Source organism: Staurois parvus, unplaced genomic scaffold, assembly GCF_062004578.1.
Source record: "Staurois parvus isolate SC_StPar_1 unplaced genomic scaffold, SC_StPar_1.0 ptg000061l, whole genome shotgun sequence".
In the NCBI taxonomy this organism is placed as follows: Eukaryota; Metazoa; Chordata; class Amphibia; order Anura; family Ranidae; genus Staurois; species Staurois parvus.
Genome location: NW_028317857.1, coordinates 11,418,882 through 11,446,741, shown reverse-complemented (window position 1 = coordinate 11,446,741; position 27,860 = coordinate 11,418,882). Strand labels below are relative to the sequence as shown.

The 27,860-nt window shown below is 41.4% G+C and overlaps 1 protein-coding gene across 1 annotated transcript; it reads right to left on the bottom strand.

Annotated features, from left to right (window-relative positions):
• Positions 1-1,507: 1,507 nt before the first annotated feature.
• GTPBP4 (GTP binding protein 4) lies at positions 1,508-26,591 on the bottom strand. Its single transcript, XM_089668734.1, has 17 exons — positions 26,471-26,591; positions 21,853-22,023; positions 21,170-21,273; positions 20,952-21,088; positions 19,136-19,236; positions 15,150-15,242; positions 14,453-14,644; positions 14,299-14,364; positions 12,561-12,650; positions 12,370-12,480; positions 10,363-10,440; positions 8,796-8,847; positions 7,881-7,981; positions 6,596-6,793; positions 6,114-6,176; positions 2,708-2,848; positions 1,508-2,072 (listed from the first exon to the last, which is right to left on the bottom strand). The coding sequence occupies exons 1-17, from the start codon at positions 26,516-26,518 to the stop codon at positions 1,920-1,922; spliced, it is 1,899 nt and encodes a 632-aa protein (XP_089524860.1). The 5' UTR covers positions 26,519-26,591; the 3' UTR covers positions 1,508-1,919.
• Between the last annotated feature and the right edge of the window lie 1,269 nt (positions 26,592-27,860).

Below are 27,860 nucleotides of genomic sequence, written 5' to 3'. Positions count from 1 at the left end.
GTAAGCACCAACACAGGGATTAGACCGAGGGCTACGAACGTGAGTGCAGATTGTGGGAGCATGGCAAAGGTGAGGAGTTATCAGTTGGTGGCACGTCAACATGATTTTCTTTAACCACCTCAAGACCTGACACTTTCACCCCCTCCCTACCCAGGCCATTTTCAGTTTTATACCCCCTGTATACCTGCCATTCACGGCCCATTCAAGTGAAAGGTGGTGCTTGTGCAGGGTCCAAGGGGTTAAAGCAGATAGGCTCCGAGGAAGAGGGGCTAGCCCCTCGACATGTGTTAGCCATTTTCAAGCATTCTCTTGTTTGTGGGACTCGTGCACCATTCCAGACCATGGAAAATTGTGGGTAACGATATGCCTGTGTACATTTGTTGTTTGTGAGTATATATCTGCTACATTTTATGATTAAAATTTTTATTGCGGTAATGCACAAGGCTTGTACGTACCTTTCTATTCTTATTTTATAGGTAAAGAGGTGATACAATGCCACCTCACACCCTGTCAAATGCTCTCTGAAGAACGATCTGAACACGACTGGGTCTTCAGAGAGCATCGCACATACGAACAAATCCTTATGGGGACATTGACTGGTGTTGTGATCAGGGACACTGTAACCAGTGTGGCAGTGATAAGGGACACAGACGGGAATGGCAGTGAATAGGGACAATATGACTGGTGTGGCGGTGATCAGGGACACTGACTGGCAGCACTGGTCTGGTGACATTGTACTGCTGTGGCGCTGATTAGAGACAATGGGTGGCGGCACTGACATACAGTGATATCAGGAGCCAGTCATTGTAGATAATCACTGCCACAGCAGTACAATGTCACCATAGCGACACTGCACTTCCACTTGTGACAGTATGTGAAAAAAGTTAAAATAAATAATAATTTTAATTATTATGGTCGCCTGAGCTCTAGTAGGTGATTGGGATTATTTACTTTTACACTACCATAGCTTATTACAGTAGTGATCACATGGTATCAAGGCCAATCACAGTGGGCTGGTACCCCGATCAGTGATCCACTGTGTCTGATGAACACATCGGTCACAGATCGTGCTTCGGCACACGCCTGGGGGCACGTAGTGATACCTCCTCCCAGGATGATGCTAGTCCTGATCGGCTGTTTATCTACAGTGGCTGTGCGGGAAGTGGTTAAATGTTTACTCATGTCCTGTTCATATCCCTGCTGTCTGCCTGTTGCCTTACCTTAGATGAGACACTTGGGGGTAGGGTGACAAACCTGTAATGCTGGAAAGAGTACGCTGCAGAGGAAACACCGATTCCTGAAACATTGTTTAAAAAAAAAATGAACTAAACAAAATATAACACCAAATTTTCTAAAGCTGCCTTTGTAATATTTAAAAGTGTAATACTCATCAGCCTTTCAAAATATTCTATTTTTACATACGAATTGCTCAGTTTCTTTCTTTGCAGTACACAGCAGTTTGCCATGTAAGGGTACTTGAAGGAGGTAAAGGAAAATACACATACACTTTCAGCGAACTCCATTTAGCTTTAATATATATGATCTTATATTTCATATTTCTTTTTCTCAGGGCACATTTCAAGATTCTTAGTTGCTTCAAGACATTGTATGCTGTAAAATCCATCCAATTCTGGATCAGTGCTTGAAAGAAACCTTAAGTGAAAAATGAAGGGCAGTCCAGATTGTTCCTTATAACAAAATTAAAATGGTCAGTAATGTACGGTGTGATGACAAGGAATCTGTACACCGCCACAATGACCCCAACCAATCAAGGTGACAAGGAGGGAGCTGTACACTGGCAGTAGCAATGCAATGACCCCCCTCCCCCCATGTTACAAAGAGAAAGTTCTGCACTGACAGCCATAGGTCCGTGAAGGAGCAGCAGAATAGTGAATGTCATACTCTCACTGGAGAAGGCCTTATCGTCGGTCTGTTTTGCCAGATTTCCTTTTACCAGCCAGTAAATGTTTGGGTTTCAGATCAAACACGTGCCTATCAGACTCCCCTTTCCTGCCCATTTGGTTCATTTTCTTCTGGGACTTCTTCATTATCATCTTGGCTTTCTTTGCCATCTAAATAAAAGAAAAACAAGGTGATGATGATAATGACAATACCAATAGGCACAGCTTTTATTTTACAGGTTTAAGTTAGACATTTTATTGAGTTTTTTTTTCCCATTGAGCCCAGTCCTGCCACCAGTTAGGTATTTGAAGGGTGTTAGTTGCCAATTACGAGGAGGGTGGGAGGTGGAAGTGATTATATACTACGGCTTTAGGTTGAGTTAGTCCTAATCCAAACTTTAAAAAGAGTTGTCCAAGGTTTACAAATACTCCTGGATAATATTTAACCCATCTGTATAGCAAAACTGACCCAGAGGGCATCCACATATAGGTGACTGGAGCTCACCTCTTTGTAGAATCATGAAAGGAATACATAAACGGTACGTGAACCATAGGAATGGTGCTACAACCCCTAAAATCCCATAATAATTGACAGGATGAGGTCAAGACATCTGTGCTCTGACTCACACAGTACTACAAAGTCCAAAAGTAAAAATCCAGCACCAGAGCATCTTGAAAAAAAAATAAAGGTTATAGTTTTATTTCATCGATCAAATGTAAAAAAAAAAGTAATCAATTCCTGTATAAATTACAAACGTCAAGTAGCCAACAATCAGGTCTACAATAACACATGGAGGACCACTAACCTTGGGATCACGAATTCCAGATTGGTCTCTTGGTGGCTTGGAGCTGCTTCGGCTGTGGGCAACAGTTGTCGGTGGCTCAGACTCTTCACGTTTGCGCTTTCTCTGGAGGCTTCTGGACCTTGCTTGTGCTGCATAATGTGTCTGTAACACAGGAGACAGTTATAGAAAAAAAAAAGCACCTGGCAAATATGTGCATATGAGAAACCTAAAGAAACTGTGAGAGTGTGTGTGAGTGTAGGTTCTTAGAGGCATGCATACCTGCAACAGATACCCAACTCATCCCATCATGGACGAATATGTCAGGCTATTCTGTCAGTGTAGTGTAGTGTAGTGTATCCCCACAAATTTCTACTAACTTATTGCTATGTTAGGCAGCTTCAATGGCACAATCAAGAAGCATGAAAGCTTTGCCCTTCAGAGGAACATAAGACTTAGAAAAGGTTATCAGAGGGGAGCTCACAGCGTGGAGACAGCAATGTAGTCACATTCTAAACTTTATTTTCAGGCTTTATTTGTACCATCACAGTGACAATTAGTGGCCACGAAGTATACAGATACAATGTGCCAGGCTGTAATATAGCACAGTGAACTGATAGTGGTACATTGGGTGGTAGATGACAGAGTACAGAGTCCTGTTGTGGACCTTTTGAATTATGTCTCAAAAATATGACTTTATCAAGACATAATATTATATGACAAGCAGCTCAATATAGCCGGATGTTAAGGGGTTAATTTGTCTTGGTTGGAAAGTCGAATGACCATCTGGCTGGAGAGGTGTAGACGGTGGGTGAAGGGATTTTTTTTTCCTCCCAGAGACAATATACTATTTTGAAGTTCTACAGGTGGTCAAACACCATTATTCAGACTTCAATAGCAGGTAAACATATACAAGGTCTGGACATGACAATAGAGGAACCAAACTGATTGTCTGAGAGCTTACCCAAACCTTGCAGAGTGTGATAAACCAACAGAACTCTCAAACTATCACAATATGCTATTGTCCACCAAGGGTGAAAGCATTAACAGTTGTTTACTGTGACTCCAATACAAGAGCCAGGCAAACAGAGAGTTTTTCCCTACACATAGAAAATGTGATTCTAAAACAAAATTCAGGACATTTAAGTCTAAAAATTGACTGTATATAACTACAAAGATATACTACAAAAACATATTATAAAAGAGGTGTTATAAAGAATAGGTTTCACACACCACCAAATATTCAGCCATGGGAACTATATATCACTAACTTGAGTATTGAGATGATGGAAAGTAAGATGTATTATAAACTAGCATTAGTTACATGTCTTATCAGGAAACAAACAGGATGGTATTTCAAGAAGGAATAACTGAATATACACCTATATTCCATGGTCCCTATTTAGAATATTATAGGTATGATCACTTATATCTGGAAAAAGACGTATATTTGATCCCTGAAATTACCTTAAGATTCCACCCGAGGTATGAGTCATCTCAAATACTCAAATTGTTCTATGATACATGACCGCCACCTGGCGGGCAGTTGAGAAATAGCTTATGTACACACATTTCTCAACTAGCCAATCAAGAAGCCTGGTGGGAAGGTATCTTAGAACAATGGATTAGTGGATATAAAAAGCCCTTGTACCTTTAAGAAAAAAAACTCATCAAGAAAAAAGTCATCAAAAGAAAAGACCTCATCAAAAGAAAACCTGACTGAAGAAAGAGCTGATTCTGAAGACATCTGAAGAGACCTCTCTATAACCCCTCTTCCATACTTTCAAACTTCCAAACTTTACTAAATTGCTAAACCTCTGTCCTTCTAACTTCCTACATTCTCCCACACTATTGAACTCTATCTCATTTTATCCCGTGGTCATCATTCTGAAGGCGTTCCATTGCCAGCTAAATCCACGGGAGAGTTTCCTAGTCTGAAGGCCGGGTGCGGTGAGACTGTTTATTTGACTTTGCATTACCTATTTTCTCTGTTGTGTGGAATCATAGAAATTACCTTAGTGTATCACAACAATATTGGGTAGTTCGAGATATATGTAGAGAGATCCTGTTTTTACTGTTAAAAATTGTTTGGTGCCATATTATAATTTTTTTTTATATTTCATAATTTATTGAATATTAATAATCAGAGTATAATATATCAAGGGCTAGCTTCTTGCAATCCTATGGCCACGGCTTGTGAGAATATCACCTTTGAGATACTCGAAATTATTAATTATTAATAAATTTAATTAATAAGCTGATCATTTAAAAATTGTGATATTGATGTAATTAGTTAGAAACCTTATTATTATGTATTACATTGGTAGGGTATATCTTTGATTGTGTGTACCAATATTCATTTATCACCAGTCTTTTGCGTTTTGTGTTAATATATATATAATTTTTGTACATAAATAAATTTTTATATTTATCTATTATAAGGCAAATTTTGTGTGTATGGTACGAAATCATATTGGCTAAAATAATTCAAGGTATAATAATAAGTGGTGATCAAATTATCAAGGTGTCCAAATTATTGGTATACTAAATATTTGCCGTATTTTAACGGCTGGAGGCACTGTAATATTTCATCTAAGGGAAAGGGACACGCCCTTTATAAGTAAAATATATCCTTACATAAACCACCACAGTCCAGGCCTCTTATACATCTTAACTACTTTATACACAGGCCAATTCTGACACTTCTCACACTTGCACGTAAAAATCAGCATTTTTTTTCTTGCTATAATATTTTTTAGAACCCCATGTTCATTTTTAATATTTTGTTGAGAATCTTTTACTGGCAATGACTGCCTGAAATCTGGAACCCATGGACATTACCAAAGACTGGGTTTCCTCCTTTCTGATTCTTTGCCAGGCTCTAACTGCAGCTGTCTTCAGTTGTTCTTTGTTTGTGGGTCTTTCTGCCTTTAGTTTTGCCTTCAGCAAGTGAAATGCATGCTCAATTGGGTTGAGATCAGGTGATTGACTCGGCCATTGCAGAATAATCTACTTATTTTCCTTCAAAAGCTCCTGGGTTGCTTTTGCAGTGTGTTTTGGATCATTGTCCATCTGTACTGTGAAGCACCATCCACTCTTAAGAGCTGTATTTCCTAAACCCTTCCTCCAATTTGGATGTACATACTCTCAAATTAAACCTGAGAGTGTGCACTTTCAGCCCATATCCATTATATAACTATAGCTTAAATATCTTTTGGTAAATACCTGAAAAAAATCTACAATTGAGCCTGTGTCCAAATAAATATGGACCTAACTGTATTTCCTCTAAGTCTGCAGGGTGTGAAGTTTGGAGATGCCTAATGTTAGCATATCAACGCCAAGGAGAATAATTCTGAGGACACCTCCTTTGAAATAAGGATTAAAAATTGTAATTGTGAATCAAACTGCTCTCGTTATGAGGACCTCTTACCTGGTTATTGCTTACATCAAGACCCAATGCATTCATTTCTTTTTCTAATGTCTTCTGTTGGACCTGTACAATTAGAGGAAACATTCAGATTATTAACAATGCTACAAACAAGTGTCAAGCAATAAATACTTAGCTATACTGTGATATGATCTACCTATCATGAAGTAACAGATAATGAACATAATTACTATACTGTGATATGGAATGAAAAAGATTTACATATTAATACTGTTTAACCACACTGCAGTATGGTGTGCCTGCATGGGACAATTGATATGCACATTATACTGTCTCTCAGTTTAGTCATTTCTGAACATGTACCAGTGATGACACTCCAACAGTTTGGACAACTAAGTTTCCTAAGGCACTTTAAAATGTAATGTGTGGCTTCTATATATTTCCCAACCAATTCAGCTCAGTCCCAGTTTTTATGGGAATGCTGTAACTATCATAATGAATCTGATGTGTGTTGGTCCATTTACCTTCTTAGCAGTTCTTGGCAATCGTGGGCCCTGTGTATCTTTCTCCTTTGACTCAAGGATCTTCAGTTTTTTCTTTTCCCGAATCTGTTGAGCAAGCTGTCGTATTTCGGCCATTTCCTCATCCTCACTCTCAACATCACTGTCATATTCTCCGGCTGCTTCCTTCAACTCCTCCTCTTTCTCCAGTTCCTCCAGTTTCTATTACAAATTAAATGCATACTGGATGTTATCATAATAAGCAGAAGACACTTCAAAAAGGTAACAAAACAAAATGGTCTAGTTGGAGCTACATGTACATGGGTGCCTGTACAATGTTCACATAATGAATTGTAGAATGAATGGCCTGTACAATGTCCACATAAGACTTTGGTCAGTAAAGCCAGTTTGGACCTCCCCATGGAGCTTTTGGGGTTCACCGACCATTCTGAGCAGTTTACACTGCACAAGGTTGTGTCATTTTGAGAAATCCCACACAAGCGGACAGAAATATCACAAGAGATGGCTTAAAATTTAGGAGGCTACAAAAAAATGAATCCAATAAATCCATATGTGATGTCCTTGTAAAGGAAGAGATCAGCAGATATGCAAACAGAGCCCAACACTCATAAAAACTATGATAATTAAAGCCCAAACCCATCATCTTTGTGAAATTCAGCTTCTGAGAAAACAGCTGGTATGGCAGATAATTCCCAAGGACAGCATGTTGTCCTGACATCCACGAACAGGGTGCAGTAGTAGTAAAACATCTTTTCAAGCTTCAAGTGGTTCTAAAGGAAAAACAGTTTTTACCCTAATGGATTCCCTGAATTTAGGTAAAAAATATTTTGCCACTTGCTGTGCCTAACCACTCCCCTAAATACTTATAGGTCCAGTACTGTGACCGTCTGCCGGTCTTCTCTCCTCTCTTACTGCTCTCACAACCTTGACCATCAGTCAAATCCTGTGTGCAAAGACCAGGGGGTGGGCTCAAACTGTGCTGTATGTCAATGGATGCACACAGCTTGGTTCGGGATCAAGCCTGCACATCTCCCCCACAGCAAGCACTTGCAATGGGGACAGATACAAGGAGCCAAAATCATCAGCAGGGGACCCCACAAGAGGAGATTCAGGGCTGCCCTGGCCAAAACCACTGTGCAAAGCAGGGCGAATGACACGTTTTCTATTTTACTTAAAAAAAAAATATATATATATATATATAAAAGAAAAAGCCTTTACAACGGCCTTTGTATAAACAGTACAAAAGCTGACAATATTACCTACCCCAAGGACTCAAATTTAGACTTACCTTCATGATATCCGGATCAATGTAATCTGCGATATTATGACCCTGCCAGATTTCTGGGATCTTATCATGCTTCTCGGATGGATTCATTAGATCCCAATATTCTAAAAACAAGATAAAAAACAAAAACCGCATGAGCAATTGACTTTATTGTACTACCTTTAGGAGGAGGATGAGTATGATTGTAACCATCCATCAGTTCTAAAATACCTCTAAGGAATAGAGCTTGAAATAACCACTATATGTGAATAATGCATTCCTCCTCCATACTCCATGCCGGTGTCTTGCAATATTTACAGCAACATTTATAACAGACAGCACTACTAATGAAGACCTCTTTCAGAAAGTATTATTTCCTCAGTAGTCATGCAACCTCCAATGAACTGGAACCAGCATGCAGCCAATGAAGTCAAATGTTTAATTTCTAAACTTGTTCCAAGATAGTGACTTCTCTAACATGGTAAAGCTGAAGGGTGAGTTAGGCAGCAAAATAAAAGCCTCGGTTGCTTCTGTACTTCCACGGTGACATTAAGAAAACTTTTAATGTTTATGTCCACTGTTGGCTTAAAAAAATCTGTCCCAACAGCAATAAGGTGGGTGCCATTGCAGACAACCTTGTGAAAATGCTCATTGCCTGGCTATCACTGGCTTCAATATTGTCTTGGTTACTGACTAAAAACAAGCATGCAGATGAGAAAGTCAGAGCTCCCAAACAACATACTTATTCTAGGTCAGAGTTTTAAAATGTTCATTAGATTTATATAATTAGATTACCAGCAAGCACATTCTATATTCCTTTAAATATATCTCTTTGTAGTATATACAGGTCTTCAAAAAGCTGCCATCAAAATGCCTTTCCTATTGTTTGTATTATATTAATTTAACTGGAAATAAGAATTGTGAAGGGTTAACACTCACTCTGCAGGTCCAAGACGTAATCATCCCCCATCTCCAGTTCGATGTCTCTCTCCTACAACACAAAATACAAGCATATTATGAAAGTGTTCAGTGCTGTAAAAGCCTCCATATACGATGGGGCCTATTTACTAAAACTGCATGGTGTAAAATCTGGTGTAGCTCTACATAGAAACTAATCAGCTTCCAGTTTTTATTGTGAAAGCTTACAGCAGAACTCCGGGCAAAAACTTTTTTCCATGTCCTTGCTGCTGATCTTCTACCTTCACTGAATATCTCCTCCATCTTCTGGTTCATTCAGTAGTTGCTCTAAAATAAGCTGATGATTTTCAAATCAAACCATTAATCCCCTGTGGCTTCCTGTTTGTAAGACTAGTGGCTGCTATGCCTCCTATTTCCCCAGCCACTGGTCTTGGCACATCCCCTCTGTAGTTCTTCTTCCAGGAAGCTGTGATGTATTTCCTCCCTGCTCACTGTAATGGGTGGAGTCAGACTCCTGGTCTGTATGTCCCACTGAGACAGTGTTCTAAGAATGACAGCTCAGGACACTCTGGGGTTTATTTACTAAAGCTGGAGAGTCCAAAATCAGACTCCCTTCTGCATAGAAACCAATCAGCTTCCAGGTTTCATTGCCAAAGCTTCATTGAACAAGCTGAGGTTAGAAGCTGATTTGGTTTCTATGCAGAAGGGAGTCTGATTTTGGACTCTCCAGCTTTAGTAAATAAACCCCTCTGGGTCTGTCCCGCCTCCCATAGGTTCAGCTACGAGTCTCTGCACCTCCTCCACTAGTAACAGTCTATATACATACTAGAGATGCACCCAGATATTGGCGGCCGAAAATAGTGTTATCGCCACTCTGCCAATATGAAAAAAGGTGTTGATAATGGCCACATTAGGGTGCATTTTTCAAGACTCAAAAAATGCATCAAAACTGCAGCACGCGATTGCAGTGCATTTGTCGTGCTACAAAAATGCCCTGCATTTTCAGATGCCATAGGCCACGGTGATTCCACCCGCGATTTTAAACGCCCTAGGGTGAATGGAGCCTTGTGCGTGCAAAAAGCACTGCAAAAACCAGATAAAACGCAATCTGCATTGGTGTAAACCAGGCCTGAAATGCATTAAAAAATGCAGTAAAAATGCACCGAAAACACACACGTGCTGCGGTTTTCATGCTGAAAACATTCAAAAAATGCAAAATACATCAAAAAACGCAAAACACACTGAATTGGTGTGAACCAGGCCTGAAATGCATTGAAAACGCAGCAAAAACACACATTCTGCAGTTTTGATATCGTTGAGTCACAAGACCTATGAAAAATGCACCCTAATTGCGGGTAAAATCGCATCAAAATCATGGGTAAAATCACGGCAAAATTGCAGGGGAAAAAAATTACAGCAAACTTCCGGATAAAATGACAGCAAAATTTCAGGTAAAATTGCTGCAAAATCATGCCAAAATGCATTTGTTGCACAGAAAACTGCCGCGACAGTAGCAAAAACATGCAGTGTTTTCAGGTGTCATTGAAATGAATCCCCCAAAACGTCTTTTACAGTTATGGCTACTAACCGATTTCTTCTTAGGAGCATCCGTGTCCATTCGTTTTTTCCTGATCGTTACGCCCTCTGGAATGAAAGGTGGCCTTACCTGAAATCAAAACAGCAGCCCACCACAATATCCAGGTTAGGCAAACTTAAATTTAAATTTCCTTTTTAAGGTAAACATTTCCTAAATCTGAGATATTACACGCAGGATATTCTAAACATAGATGCGTAGAGCAGAGGTTATTTTCAGTGAAAGCCAAATGACTAATTGCAGTAATAATACAAGCTGCTAAAACCTGTCAAAGTTGAACTTGACCCTGTCTCTCCCCCTCCTGGTCTTTATAGATCGAGTGAAACTGCCAAAAGGAAATGTGGGAGGCAGGAGGTGTGATCCCAAGCTCAATTTATACAGGAAAATCAATATTTGCATATTACCATCAGTCGTCTATACACAGATCTACTGATTATTTGCTCTACCTAGACATACCATATATACAGTGGGTATAGGAAACACCCCCTTTAAAATTGTCAAATTTTGTTGCTTTGCAGCCTGAAATAAAGACAGACACAGTTTTTGTTTTATCCAGCTGTATTTACTCCTTTAACCTTTAACTGAACGATAGAACACCGACATGCCAGAAAAAAAATTCAAAAACAGAAGTACTGGAGTTGGAAAAAGGACCACCCACTCCTAAAAATGACTTGTAAACTCAATCAGGTGTAGCTAATCACCTTCTCAGTGGCACACAAAGCCATTTGACTTTCAACTGTGATCAGCTGTGGTCATTTTGATTAGCTCAGCATGAAAAGAGCTTTCCTGGAGCATTTTAGTCCCTGACTCAAAGAATACAGCAAAGAGGAGCATACAGTGGCTGAAGTACAGAAAGGAGAATGTCCTTGCATGGCTTAGTCAGAGCCCAGACTTAAACCCCATTGAAAATCTGTGGAATGACCTGAAGACTGCAGTCCACAAACAGTCACATTGAGCAGTTCTGCAAAGTAGACCGGGCAAATATTGCAAAGTCTAGATGTGCAAAGTTACTAGAGACATAACCCAACAGACTAAAGGCTGGAATTAAAGCAAAAGGTGGCTCAACAAAATTCTGACACAAGGGGGTGATCCTTTTTCCAACTCAGTGATTCTGTTTTTGAATTTTTTTTCTGTGGCATGTTGGTGTTATATCTTTCACTTGGATGTTATAAGTTGCACTGAGTAAATACAGCTGGATAAAACAAATCTGCGTCTGTCTTCATTTCAGGCTGCAAAGCAACAAAATGTGATTTTAAAAGAGGCGATTCTTTTCTATGCCCACTGAATGTCCTATTTGATAGGCTCAGATTTGTGACAGGTTTATTCTAAACAATAAGCATCTGAGGAGGCAAGAAAAAAAAAAGAAATGAAAAACATTAACTTAAGGCAAAGTGCCCAATTCTACCATTGCTCTTTTATTTAAAAGCACATACAATTTATTCAACACAGGATTCCTAGTTTTCTTTAAAAATTCATGATTCAAGAAGTAACACTAACATAACACCATAAAGTGTTTTCTACTAAAGCTATGCGTTCGCTTCCTATGTTCCTTAGACACAAACAAAAGTCTATCATCAAAGTCATTTGTTTTTACAGAAATTGTAACTATGATATAAAATAAGCAATGTACTATACAATGTGACATAAGGGCTGGTTCACACCATAGAAACGCAGTCCAGATGCATTTCTGTATGCACATTCTTGATGCATTCCGATGTGTTTTTGATGCGTTGCAGTTCATTTCTCCCTCTCTTTCTTCAACTTAAATAAAGATATGTGCATTCCAGTGCGTTTTACTGCGTTCCAGTACAGCTCAGTGCAAAAAAAAATGCAGCATGCTCTACTTTTTTTCTCTGAAACTGGAATGACTGGAACTGACTACACTGGTGTGAACTATGGCATTGGAAACCATGTAACCTATCAATGCATTTTTGATGCAGAAAAGAAATGCACTGGACTGCATGTGGTGTGAACTGGCCCTAAAAGATGAAATCCTCTCACCTTATCATCTCTCTTGGTTGGTACGGCCAAGTGAAGCCTATTGAGCACATCATTCACTTTATTTCCCTTCATCTTGGTCTCCACTCGGTGGGCTAATAATCGGTCACATGCCTACGTCAAAGACCAGAATCCATTTAATAAAGACATCCCAGGAGTTTTAAGGCCATGTGGAAAATTCTAGCAATGCATACCTCTGTTTTAACTTGGATCACACCTTCCTCGGTCAGGGTGCTGGTCTCCATCACTGACAGCCCTTCATTTTCAAAGTCCTTGAAGATTTTCTGTTAAAAAAACCAAAGCAGAATACTGTTTTATATACTGCTATATTGGGCAGGGCTTACACTGTGAAACACACCACACATTACGTATAGTTTCAAATTCAAGAGATGCAGCAAGACACAATGAAACCTGCAAATTAAACCAGTTATTTGTGCTATATTAAACAAAATAAGAAGCCAAATAAATTACTTGAATTTTTTTGGTTAAAGTAGAACAATACTCACCTCAGCTCCAATGATGCAGCATGCCCGAGCTCCCTGTCCAGTAGGGATGATGTCACCTACGTGCATGCGCAGGAGTACAGTCAGATTTGGTGTTGCCACATTTGTACAGTGAGCTGCACGTGCATGGCTCTGTGTACAAGGGTGAACAGGCAGGTAAGTAGCTTTAAAGCATAAGAGACAAAGCATGTCTCTTATACATTACAAATCCTGTCTGTCCACTGATTTTAAATCCTTAGCATAAGTTCCACTTTAAAGTGGTAATAAAGTCACTTTGTTCATTTTAAACAACAGGTAAGCTTAGAATAAAAGGCATACCCGTGTAGTTCCTTCAGAGCATTGTGCTGTGGCCCTGGAATAGTCATCATGGCTCAGCCAGTTAGACGGCCGGAGCAAAAGAACCTGGAAGGAAAAACTGGTGAAGATGAAAACCTCTACAGCGGTGACAGCGTGCCGCTGGAGGGCTCCGTTTTAAGTCAAGTTTTACATAATGTGCTAGTATGCGATGCAACTAGATTATGCCATTGCCTTGCAGGGGATTGTTTTATTTTTTGAGATGCAGTTTACTGCCGTAAGTTAGCCTTTAATGCCAGGAGATCTGCACTATTAGTTTTCTGCCACACAGAGCGATGCTCTACCGTTATTCCACCTTTCAAACTAAATCAAATACTTGGGGCCCATTTAGACCTAATCATTGCAGTTCGTTCTGGTAACATGTACATCACTGCAACACCCCAGGCATGCATTTTTCTCCACTCTATCAATTTCTAACAGTATAGGCGGTTTTCATTTTGAAAATGTTAAAAGAAAACAAAATCTTTCAAACAAAATTTCTATGTTCTGTGAATTTTCATATGAACTTTCCTAAGAACTTTCATTTAGAATCCTACTAGTGTATACCCAGCTTAACCTTCCCTTTAATTGTAACCCCAATCCTAAAATTAACCCTCCCTTATAATCCCAACCTTTACATAAAGGGATTTTAACCCCTTACATATACACCTTTTCTGCACTGAAATACTCTTCACCAAAAGATAAATGGCACCACACTCTCCTACTTGGGTTTTAACCTATATCTTTTAACAGACAGATTCATTGTTAAGCTGAAAAAATAATTGAATATGACTCTTTTGCACGATGTGAGCCTCAATCCCTGTGGTTTTAAGGCTCGATTACCCTGTAGTTTAGCATGGCACAGAAAACAAGGCACATCCACACTGATGTAATAGACCACACAATTTTAAGGTTTCACCCACTGGTGGGCCAGGCTACAGTTTGGCATAAACATTCTCAACAAGCATAAAGGCCACAAACCTGCAGAATATAGTATGTCAAATGGTATATGCAATACTACTCCTATTAAACTAAACTTGTAGTGAGCCCTGTGCACAGGTTCTCCATTTTTATGACCCAGTCATAGCTCTCTTACCTGCTGTTCCTCGCCCAGTTCTGAGACCCTCTTCACATCACACTTGTTCAAAATAATAATTAAAGGCTAAAGGAAAAGCACAAAAAAATGAATTTAAATCAACTGCAAGCAACACTTATTTACTTATCTGAATTCAGCATTATGGAAGACAAACCTTATTGGCAAACAGAGGACGGATGTTATTGAAGAGCTCCAGCTGCTCCTCTATGGTGTGTCCACACTGCTCCGAGATGTCCATTACATAGAGGATAGCAGCACGAAGGTGAGCCAGAGCGGTGATAGCTTGCATCTCAATGGTGTTCCTCTCCTCCAGGGGGTGATCCAGAATACCTGGTGTGTCCACTACCTACGATGTACCACAGGGAGGATTAGTAGTTAAAACCTATGTGAAGATCCCTTCTTTTTATCCTTGTGATACTGAAGTGAATTCTTATATACTACCCTTCTTTGCAGATTTAAAAAAAAAAAAAAAAAAGGACCAAAGATTTTACAGCTGTAGCAGCTATGCTGTTTGTTCCTCTGCTTGCTCCCGTATGGACAGGGCACTCAAGCAACAGCTCAGTCAGAGAGATATGGAGAAAGGGGCAGGGTCACAGATGGAAACCCAACGCAAGTCAGCACATGGCAGGTTCAAAATAAAAGTATGAAGGCTTTTTTATATGGTTAAAATCCATAGAATGGGACCCATTATGTCAAAGCTGGAACCTGCCTTTGGTGCCATTTAAAGTTTTCAGTACACATGGACTGAATTATGGTCCCTTTTAAAATGAAACCTATGTGTTAAATAAAAAACAAAACAAAAAAAATGATCAATAATGCTTATTTAAATGTTCTCAATAGCAAAAACTAACCTGCCAGCGGAGGTATTTATAATCCATGTGTCCCACAAACAATGACTTGGTGGTAAATGCATATGGCTGCACCTCTACGTCTGCTCTGGTTACCTGAAAAACAAAGAGCGATCATTCAAGCGATCATTACAACCATCTATCAAATGCTCCTATTTTCCAATGGCCTAAATTATATCTCTGTGCTACTGTGTTAACAGTATAAAAATAATAGTGCATATTACACAACACAGAATACTACAGGACAAAACAGAAACCAGTTAGGACTGAGCTTTGCAAGGGTGAAAATATTTCAGTGTAAGTATTTTCTGTGAGCAGGCTTACTTGCAAAGTTTTATATTGTACACCAGAACAGGAATAGAGGGGAACTCTTCCAATGGGGACACTTGTTCCTGTGACCAGAGATACTTGTTCCTGTCTGAAAGGGGAAATTTCCCTAATGAGAAAAACAAAAAACACCTGACAGTGGTTTTACCCTCCCGTACTCCAATCCATGAAAAAAAAAAGTTTTGGCTTAAAGTGTTACTAAACCCAGGACCCTGCATTCACTATAACCGGGCTCCCACAGTACACACAACATGGAAATGCAATTATTTTAGTAAATATAAACTGCTAAAAACCTTTTCTCACCAGCAGTTAGAGCAGTCTTGTGACTTTAGCAGAGCACTGGTTAAAGCTTGTAGGAGTTTTCATTCTGCTCTAGGAGGATGTGAAACCTCTGACCCTCTGTCTGGACAGTGCTGATTGGTCCTGTGCTAATCACATGCACCCTCCCAAGAAAAGAAAAAAACCCTCTCCAGCAATACACACCAAACTGAGTATATGCATGTGACCATGGGTTTAGTCTGTATCAGGTGGTCATTTCAACAAGAGGAGGGGCAGAGAAGAAAGGATCAAACAGCCTTTATACACAATGCAGAGGATTCACCCCTTAGGTTCCATAGGGAGTATAACAAGCATGCTTTACTGCATATACAGACTGATTGTACTGTTGTGGGTTTAGTAACACTTTAGGATATAATTTTGGAGCAAATCAAGCCATATCTGAATCCTATCATTTGGAGTCAGGGAGGCCCTGCTGTCTGAGAGCCTGGGATAGAGCTGCCTGGTGTATGTTGCTCCATATATTGTGTGCTTCATAGAAACATTTGTTTGAGCTAAGGTTAATAACAAGTATTCTGGGCTCTCGCATAGGATCTCACAGCATGACATGCTGAAATGGGCAAAAATCATAACACGGGGCTTACAAGAAGCAGGGCGACCCATAGAAGAATCAAACTCCGATTCACACAGAAATGTTTAAAGAATTATGAATTTAAATCTGCCAAAGCACACTACATAGGTAAAAAACCTCAGAAGCCATTTTGACTTCTGGAGTGTACTAGTTTTGGGACATGAACATCACAGGTGTCCAACCTTTTGACTTTCCTGGGCCACACTGGAAGAAGAGTTGTCTTGGGCCACACAGAAAATACACTAACAATTAGGATAACTGATGAGCAGAAAATTCGGGCAAATTACAAGTTAATGATCATGGATATAAATAATGTACCTATCTGAGAAATAAAACTTTATTTTTTTGTAAAATTTTGTATTATAAAGTAAGGAGGACAACATAAAACTAGTGCAAAATTTGACACTGTTCTTGATAAACTAACATATCAATATCTGGTTTGGAGGATGTAGTAGCAATTCTCAATGCATTCTCAAGGTCTTTATCAGATATTTTGATTCTAATTTGCCCTTTGTGCACTTCGTCCTTAAACATATTTGCTCACAAAGGTGCTGCTGAAACCTGACATAATTAAGATATAATTGTGAAGAGTAAATTATTTTATTTAGGGAGGACACAACTTCGAAAAGTCCAGTAAAGAGACCCTGTCAAATATTTCTTCAGCTGCATGCGTTTGCCAAGTGTAAACTCATTTTAAAAACAACATTTTTAAGTAAGTTTACGATTTTGTGTTGGGCCGCATTCATAGCCATCTCAGGCCACAAGTTGGACAAACCTGACTTAGAGAAAAGCTAAAAGAGTACCTGTCAACATAACAAGTAAGGCATTAATAGCAGGTTCCCTTTTAGAACTAATTAGAGTGAAAGCAGAATGCATTCTGCTGGTTGCAGTCACAACGTTAACAGCTACTACATTAGGTTAGTGACGTATCTGCTGAAGAGAAATCTGTAGGCTGTGATTGTTGGTTGTTGGGCTGTTTCAGTCTTTGATACTTGGAGTAACTAAACTGCAGAAACTAAGCAGCAAGATGAGTTTGAATTCCTGTTAAACTCAATTGTCCTGGATCAATAATAAGTAGTACTGACACCAGCCGATCAGAATGACAGCCTGGAAACTAGCCCTTTCACAAGGTGTTGGCAATAGCAGCCCTTAGATTTCTCTAATTACAGGTTTACTTTAACAGTTTCTGCATCACTGCCTTCTGACTTCTCACGCTGGTAGTTTGCCTTGTGGCAAACTCCCTCGAATGCACCCAAATCCACCCAACACAAACATTTCCATGCTAAGTGTCAATATAATTGACAAGTATTTAACCAACAGGGAACAATGCAGTGTAAAGTTATTCTACTATACCTAAAAGTGAAATTCCTGCCTAAAACTATCTATTCTTAAAAATATCCCTTCCCCCTCCTGCTACCTATACTGACTAACCTATGTAAAAAACATCTGTATGCTTAATTTTTTTTAGCCCACTCCGTTTCGGTCATGTGATCACATCAATGAGCGGTGGCTGCAGGGGGAGAGGTGGGAGTGCTTGACAACGGCTGGGAATTCTAGGAGCTGTAATGTCACCCATAGCCCAGCTAATGGATGTGCCCCCTCTTCTCCCCTGCAGCTGCCCCTCACTGACACAGAGAAGCCAGAGCTGAGGGATCATGTGTCCGGACTTAAAAAAAAAAAGGTAACTAGCCACAACTTGATTACACTGGTTATGAAGAATAGGTAGAAGGGGGAGGGAACATGACTGTATACAGCTAATCCCACACAGTTTCTGGCGATACCATTTGGAACTTTACTTTGTTGTTCTTGTATTAACTGATGAATGCTACATTTCATTGCTCTGTCTACAACAACTCGGGGTTGTCTGAATATTACGTCCTCAGTGTTAGTGAGCGAGTTATGTACTGTTGATTACTTTTCATTTTTTTTATGAAGTGGATATAATGACTGAACCCTATTTCCCGAGACTTATTGTGCATTGTATGTTTAATACCTGAACTTTTCTTAATAAAAATAAAGTGAAAGGAAACAATGTGGTTACTGGATGTTCTGTAATATACTGTAGTGGCAATAGGCCTACATACAGTAAGCAACACTGTGTTCCAGCAGCAATATGGGTGACTTAAAAAGAGTATTAAAAAGAGTCGGGCCAAGTACTTCTCTGCCATTCAGGAGAAGTCTTGTATTTTTATCATTGAATACAAGGATGCCTCTGATTGGCTGAGGTGGAAGTTGTGACATCATACGTCCTTCTCTGCACCTTGGCAAATCAGAGAAAGCCTTTTATCCACTGATATAAATACAAGGTTTCTCCTGAATGTCAGAGCAGCATTCAGCCCGACTCCATTTCCAGCTGCAGACTGGAGCTCATCCATACTATTGCGAGAACACAGTGCTATATACCGTGTGTAACTAATGCTACCACTGTATACCACAGCACACTCAGCAGCTGCATTGTTTTGTATTGAAATTAGTTCACTTAGACCAACTTGGCCCAAACAATCTATTTTAAGTGATAATAAAGCTGGAAAAATTAAGGAGGTATATTCATAAAGCAGCGAATATGACATTCACCAAACTTTCACTGCAGGTACCTGTGTTTTGATTGAATATGACGGATTCACCACCAGTGGGTGTTTGGTGAATGTCAAATTTACTACTTTTATAAATATGCCCCTGAATATTATTGACTGTTTAAGCTGCACAGAGTAAAATAAAGTAAATATAGAGAAATTCTGGTTAAAATAGCACAAACCTTATTTATAAAGCTGGACTTGCCGACGTTTGGATAGCCACACAACAGCAAGGTTCGTGTATTAGGGTCAATAGATGGCAATCGGGACAGATGTTGGCGAACTGTATAAAATAACAGTATATACAAATAAATTGCAGATGACATCAACCTCCCTCTTCAACACTAAGATGCACATACAGTACATGGGACACCTTTACATATCACAGGATCCTTGCACATACAGTACATGGGACTCCTGTACATAACACAGGATTCCTGCACATCTGTACATGGGACTCCTGTACATAACACAGGATTCCTGCACATAGGGTACATGGGACTCCTGCACATAGGGTACACAGGATTCCTGCACATAGGGTACATGGGACTCCTGTACATAACACAGGATTCCTGCACATAGGGTACACAGGACTCCTGTACATAACACAGGATTCCTGCACATAGGGTACACAGGATTCCTGCACATAGGGTACATGGGACTCCTGTACATAAAACAGGATTCCTGCACATAGGGTAAACGGGATTCCTGCACATAGGGTACATGGGACTCCTGTACATAAAACAGGATTCCTGCACATAGGGTAAACGGGATTCCTGCACATAGGGTACATGGGACTCCTGCACATAGGGTACATGGGACTCCTGCACATAGGGTACATGGGACTCCTGCACATAGGGTACATGGGACTCCTGCACATAGGGTACATGGGACTCCTGTACATAACACAGGATTCCTGCACATAGGGTATATGGCACTCCTGTACATAACACAGGATTCCTGCACATAGGGTACACAGGATTCCTGCACATAGGGTACACAGGATTCCTGCACATAGGGTACACAGGATTCCTGCACATAGGGTACACAGGATTCCTGCACATAGGGTACATGGGACACCTGTACATAACACAGGATTCCTGCACATAGGGTACATGGGACCCCTGTACATAACACAGGATTTCTGCACATACGGTACATGGGACTCCTGTACATAACACAGGATTTCTGCACAAACGGTACAGGGGAAGTGGTTATACAGCTTTAGTTGTGCTGCAAAGCAGAACTTCTGCTATTCTCACCTAAGCAAGAACTGCTCCGATTCATGTGCATGCACAGATTTCCTGTACCGAGAAAGCACTGCGGCAAATCTGTGCATGTGCTCGGACCCTGGGTATCTGCGCACATGCAAAGACTGCAACTAGGGAAGTCTGAAAACAGGTTTGCATTTGCAAGTATACAGATGTACCCACAGCTCTGCCAGGACCCGATGGTTGGGCAGACCCCATGGGTAGGGTACATCTGCATGTGCACCATAATGGTGGTACCGTGGAGTGGAGCCAAGCCACCTGGAAGGCGGACTTCCCTTCTGTCTGCATCCGGGGCTGTTCACCTACACTGATGTCAGAGTGGGAGCAGCACCTGTGTCTGTGCAGCCACTACGTTCCAAATGACATTAATAGGACTGCCTGAACAAGGATGCACAGAACATCTGTCCATTCCCATGCAGGTAAACACACACCCCCACGGATGTACACTTTGATATGTCCTTAAAGTGACTTATGCCACTCCTCTTCCTATGGAGACAGGAATAATGGAGGAAGTGAAAGGGAACAAAGACATATTCACAACTCCTATTTAGGGATTTCTATCAAGCTGTGACAATGCAGACAAAGCAATAAGGAGCCTTTATGCGCAGGTACTATTAGGTGGGATAGTAAGAGAAATGTTATGGATCACTTAGATGTCCCATCAATATCTGCAGTCATGTAACCCAAGACATGTACAATATATGTGCCCTGTATTACATGGAAATACCTTGCTCCAGATATTCCAAACTCTGCTTCTGCCTTTTGATAATGGTGCACATGCGCCCCAGAGCGGCTCGTTTCAGCTGTTTGCAGCGATATAAAGAATCCCCATATTTCATCAACCTCACATAATCCTTGGCCACACTGAAACAGAACACAGAGACAGTCAGATGAGCTCCAACAGGATGAATCATCAATGATGAAAAAAAGGAAATGTTCACTCACTTGTCAATTAGGTTTTTAGCGATATTTATCTGTCCCAAAGCCAGTTTGTAATGGTCTTTGTCATACAGGACATTCATTAAATCTGCATAAAATGGGTGCACATCCTATAGAAGAAAAAAAAAATGTAATGGTGTTCTCTGGCGTATTTTATTATGCCTTGCTACACAACTGACTAAAGACACTCTTAAAATATAACTAAAGGCAAAGGAGGGATTAGAACACTTGTCAGGTTTTTATTGCTGTCTGTGCCCCCATTAGGGAGAATCACCCTCTCTTTTTGTACTGTTTATAGTTATCATTGAAAGTGGAAGTAAAAGAAAATCCCAAATTTCAGGTTGTCCCCAGAAAAGTAAGAGGGGAAATCTTGCAATGCAGACAGCAATTCTGGTGACCTGGGGGTCCCCAAGGAATTCCTTTGATTTGCAGGGATTTCTTCTCACTTCCTTTTGGCTATGGAGCAAGAAATAAAGGGAAATCTCCACAATTGGACACAGATGGCAAAAAAACTGACAGAAGTTATAACCAAAATAAAAAAAATTTTTTTGCCTATATTTCTACTTTAATTTCTGGTCAACAGAAATTCTGCAGCATGAATCTTCAGCACAGATTATTCTTCTTGCTGCTTCACGCAAGTGAACTGCTTTAGCGCCCCATAGGGAGAAAAAGAATCAGGAGATACTCACGTCCAGTTTAGGAAAGTCTGTGAGAATCTGGGAGAGCCGATCGTGGTAATTCTGCTGTGTAAATTTGACTTTTCTCATATAAAAATGCCGGATTCGGTTAATCTGATAATTTTTGTGTATAACTGTCGGCGTCTTTCTCTGAGTTTTTGACAAAGTGAGGTCGACAAAGTCCTGCAAGACACAAGAACAATTAAAATCCTCAAGAAGGATTTGCAATTACTCAAGCTTTTGTTATGAAGGGCAAAAAACGAAAGTCATCCATGTTCTGCTACAAAAACCTACCTAGGTAAGCCTTTGGACACAATGGTGGCTAAGCACAGGTGTATGGACAAGCCCTGCATCCACAGCACAATTTAAAGGATAACTTTACAACCCGATCTTAGCAGCCATCGCCGCCCCCTCCATACTATCTATACCCCAGATCAGCATCCAATCTGAAAGCAGAGCCACAGCCCACCCTGGGTACACATTACTGCGCACATGCAACTTTTCTTAATAAGCCCTAAAAAAGAACCAGTCTTCTCACTGATCTGGGGTATGCACAACAGGGAACAAAGTACAGAACTACTTCAATCTATTCTTTTAAATCTTATTTTAATAAATGACTCCTTCCATTGCCAATGTAGGCCATAATACATGACCTCCTACTCTCTAGCTCCCTTGTCTCGTCTCCAGGACTTCTCCAGAGCTTCCCCCATCCTCTGGAACTCTCTACCCCAATTTATCAGACTATCGCCTACTCTGCTCACTTTTAGGCGATCTCTGAAAACCTCTCTCTTCAGGGAAGCCTATCCTGTCCTCAGCTAATAAAGGATTCTTCTACTCTTCCAACCAGTTCATCCCCCAGAGTTACTACCTTTTGTACCACTAGCTCCTCCCTCCTAGATTGTAAGCTCCAAGGAGCAGGGCCCTCCTATCCCTCTTGTATTGAACTGTATTGTTGCTGTATTGTCTCTCGTTATATTGTAAAGCGCTGAGCAAACTGTTGGCACTATGTAAATCCTGTATAATAATAATAATACATGGGGCAGCGTGTCTCACTTCCCTCCCCAGCGGAATCTACAACCTTTTTCTTCACTCCTCCATTCACCCACAGGAAACAAAGTAAGACAGCTGAAATGTCTGGGTATAGAAAACCCTGACTCGCTCACCCTGTGAAAGTGCTTTTACCTTGCAACTGACCACCATAGAGGGCAGGGAAGGATTCATAGCCCTGTGTAAGCCATAATAAGTCTGTATGGGGATTAGAGGTGGCTTTCTTTTGCTGGTACTATACCCTGAATGTTTTGTATTTGTGATGAAAGTGAGACAGACAGACAACAGGGAGAGACTTATCTCTATAAGCCAAGACCCTTGTTTATAAACCACTTCCTCCAGCTTTGAATTAATTTTCATGTATGAAAAATCTATTTAGAATAACTGAAAATGCAACAAAGTATACAATGATTATTATTATTATAATAAAGGATTTATATAGCACCAACAGTTTGCGCAGCACTTTACAAAATGAAGGTATACATTACAGTTACAATACAATTTGGTACAAGAGGAAACAGAGGGCCCTGCTCGTAAGAGCTTTCAATCTAGGATTGCGTACCATATGTTGTATATACAGGTGTGCCTCAGTTTACAAACGCCTCGGGTAACGTAATTATCGGTTTACGAATGGAAATCCATTGAAAATAATACCTCGGTTTACAAATTTTTTTGGCAATACGAAGTGTATGTCGGTGCCAATTTTTAAATGCAGTTGCCAGATTTTTTTTTTTCTTCACTATAGCTCACAGAATTAGCTGTCACTTTCACCGGAGCTAAAGGATACTTTGTTTCTTTTATCTGGGGGAAATAAACTTCTTTTAGCTGGGGGCAAAGTGACAGCTGATTCTCTGAGCTATAGTGAAGAAAAAAAAAAAAAAGCTGGAAATTACATTTAAAAACCGGCACTGACCTATAGTAATAGTGACTTTTTTTTTTTCTGACCTCCGGAACGGATTCATTGATTTTCAGTGCATTCCTATGGGAAACCACAACCCATCAATTAGATCCCTTTCACATATCACGTAGTGAGCATTCCTGCTATGCGATTTTCAAAATGTGATTCTGGTTGTCTCATAGGGCCAGCCCATTCAATTGAATAGGCTGCCCTATGCACATTTTTCACCCAAAAAGAAGCTATTTCTTTTTGGGCGACAAGCGTCACATGATAATTGCCTCATCACATTTTGTTAGGGTTGCCATTAAGGAAAATGCAATTTGGAATCGCAGGTGATTCTGCCAGAGATTCCAAATTACGGAGTGTAAATGGAGCCTTAATATCATCCCTGAGGTATAACTGTATACTAAACATAAGAAAGCTGCCACTTGCTGAGTACCCTTGCTGCCACTTGAAGCTGGACTGGGAATCCAAAGGACATTCTGTAACAGAGGAGGGTAAACAAGGGTGCAAAAAGAGTTATATAGTGCACCAATACCTTCATTAAAATAGTACACAAAAACAGCCGTATTGCACTTATAAGTGTGAGTGTATGAACTCTGATTTTACCTCCTTTATTACAGTATATTACAGCAAGACACATAGGTAAAGGAGGATTATAATAAAGAACATCTGACAGGGGCTCATTAGCACAGGTAGGGGATGACATAAGTGGCTCATGTTAGCACAGAAGAGCCGGATAGTTAAAGCTAAACACCAGGATAATAGCTAAACTGATTAAATATAATTACGGTGCTGCTTTACCTGCCAAAAGATATGCATTTCTGTCCTTCCAGTGCTGACATCTACACAGCTCTGCCCCACAGTACAGATCTGCCTGGCAGGGGTGACCACCTGGTTTTCTCTGCTGTAGTTAAGTAACCCTTACAGGTCTTGCCCCCCCCCCCAGCCTATGACTGGGCAGTGAAGGAAGGAGCTGCAGGTGGATGATCTGTCAGTTTACTATCTCCTCCTATCAGCATGCTCCCTACACTGTGCTTAATGCTCCTTGAGATGCTGCTTCATCTCCCATTAGTGACAGGTCCCAGAAGACTACGGGACCATTCACAAAGTGCAGCGCATCTCGCACATGAGCAATGAGCACCCGGCTGTGAAGCCGCAAGCTGTCACAGCTGGGTGCCCACAATGAAGATTTCAGCGCCGGGAACACAGTGTGGCCGCTGAAATGAGTGGCAGGGAGGACACAGTGGGATCGAGGGACAGGTGTCCGTTTTTTAAAAGTCAGCAGCTACAGTTTTTGTAGCTGCTGACTTTTATTAATTTTTTTGGTTTTCTCACTGGAACTCTGCTTTCAGCCCTGGTTCACACTAATGTGGTGCAGAATTCGCAGCCTTTTCTGTGTGAATTTCGCACCGCATCAGAATCGCACCCCATGTATGTGAACCTCTGTGGGTGTGTATGTTAACACCACCACAAAAGCGGTCCGCAAAACGCAGTGCAATGTGCAGAATCGGATCGCATTGTTGTGAATACCATGTAGTCCAATTCTAGTGCGGACCCAAAAAAAGGGTCCTGCACCTTTTTGGTGCAGTGCGATTAGATACAAAATGTATGGCTCCAGTCGCACCGCACACAAATCGCATGTTATTTGCACAGAAATGAGGTGCGAATCACATGGGAAGTGCCACAACGCATATATGTGAACCCAGGCTAAAAACTGTCCATTTCTGTTTCGGTTTTCGGCCAAGTGCATCCTGAATTTTTGGTTTTGGTACTTTACATATATATTGTACATAGCACATCAGTCCCTAACCCTCAAGGGGTGTACAATCTAAGGTCCCTAACTCATACATACACATACTAGGGCCAATTTAGACAGGATTCAATTAACCTCCCAGCATGTCTTTGGAGTGTGGGAGGAAGCCAGTGTACCTGGAGGAATCCCGCGCAGGCACAGGGAGAACATGCAAACTCCAGGCAGGTGGTGCCGTGGTTGGAATTCGAATCAACAACCCTAGTACTGCCAGGCGGAAGTGCTAACCATTTAGCCTCTGTGCTGCCCAATTTTGTAATGCAAACTGTTGGCACTATATAAATCCTGTATAATAATAATAATTCTCTTCTATTGGCTGCTGGCACTCGGCTCCCCACCAATAGAAGAGGAATGTCTGCTTCCGCTGTACACAGCCCTGTGCCCATGTGAAGGCGCCTAATAATGCGCTCACACCCGTGTCGGGGCTTTTCATACGGTTTATGGCGTGTTTTTATACACGTGTACAGCCCCCACCCAAGAGCCCCACTCCCCATCCCTGCATGCCTATCAGACTAGACACATGACAACTGCCACTGAGGACTCCCCTGAAGACATGCTGACTGCCATGACTATCCTACACATGAGGTAGGATGAGCTCCTGACATATCAATGTATGAAGTCAGAGGAGGAGTATGACAGGCCGGGATCTGATCAGACTAGAAGAGAACTGACACCCCTTCCCCATAATACAGGGAGAGGACAGCCCCCCCACTCCGGCCTGTATGGAAGATCGTGGTGACTCGTCCCATGTATGTGAGCACACAGCATGGATGGTAGGCAGGCTCTCCACGTGTCTCATGTGGCCTGGCTACAGTCACGTGTCGCACAGCGGACCCCCCCAGATATAACACAGATCCCATCCCCGGACGTACCTTAGCGGTGGGGACCACCATAATCTTCTTGAAGTTGTACAGCGCCATGTCTGCGGCGTGCGATACCCCGACCCGAACTTCGAGAGAGTGGAAGAGACCGGAAACCGGCCGACTGAGAAAAGGGGAAGCGGAAATCTCGGCCAAACACTGGAGCGGCCATGATGATTGTGGGCTAATTTGCCCGACGTTTGACGGCTGTATTTTCGAGGTTTCAGCCAGTTTGAAGGTCGAAGAATGGTCTTCATTTGATCTACATTATTGTAGGAGATGCCAAGCCAGTCAGACTTTATCCTGTGTAACCAAGGCGGCCTCATCTTTTAGTTCTCATGTAGTATGTTACTATAGCAATATTTTCTACTGACCCCCAATGTAAGGGACCCTTCCATACTGACCGCCAACGTAAGGGACCCTTCCATACTGGCCGCCAACGTAAGGGACCCTTCCATACTGACCGCCAACGTAAGGGACCCTTCCATACTGACAGCCAACGTAAGGGACCATTCCACAGTGACCGCCAACGTAAGGGACCCTTCCACAGTGACCGCCAACGTAAGGGACCCTTCAATACTGACCGCCAACGTAAGGGACCCTTCCATACTGACCGCCAACGTAAGGGACCCTTCCATACTGACCGCCAACGTAAGGGACCCTTCCATACTGACCGCCAACGTAAGGGATCCTTCCAAACTGACCGCCAACGTAAGGTACCCTTCCATACTGACCGCCAACGTAAGGGACCTTGCAATACTGACCACCAACGTAAGGGACCCTTCAATACTGACCCCCAACGTAAGGGACCCTTCCATACTGACCACCAACGTAAAGGACCCTTCCATACTGACCACCAACGTAAGGGACCCTGCAATACCACCAACGTAAGGGATCCTTCCATACTGACCACCAACGTAAGGGACCCTGCAATACTGACCACCAATGTAAAGGACCCTTCAATAATGACCACCAACACAAGGGGCCCTTCCATACTGACCACCAACGTAAAGGACCCTTCTATACTGACCACCAACGTAAGGGACCCTGCAATACTGACCACCACCGTAAGGGATCCTTCCATACTGACCACCCACATAAAGGACCCTTCCATACTGACCACCAACGTAAGGGACCCTTCAATACTGACCACCAACACAAGGGACCCTTCCATACTTAACCAATGTAAGGGGCCCTTCTCCACGGATCAACAATGCAAGGGGCCCTTCCATACTGACCACCAACGTAAGGGACCCTTCAATACTGGCCACCAACATAAGGGACCCTTCCATACTGACCACCAACATAAGGTCCTTTCCATACTGACCACCAACGTAAGGAACCCTTCAATACTGACCACAAATGTAAGGGACCCTGCAATACTGACCACCAACATAAGGGA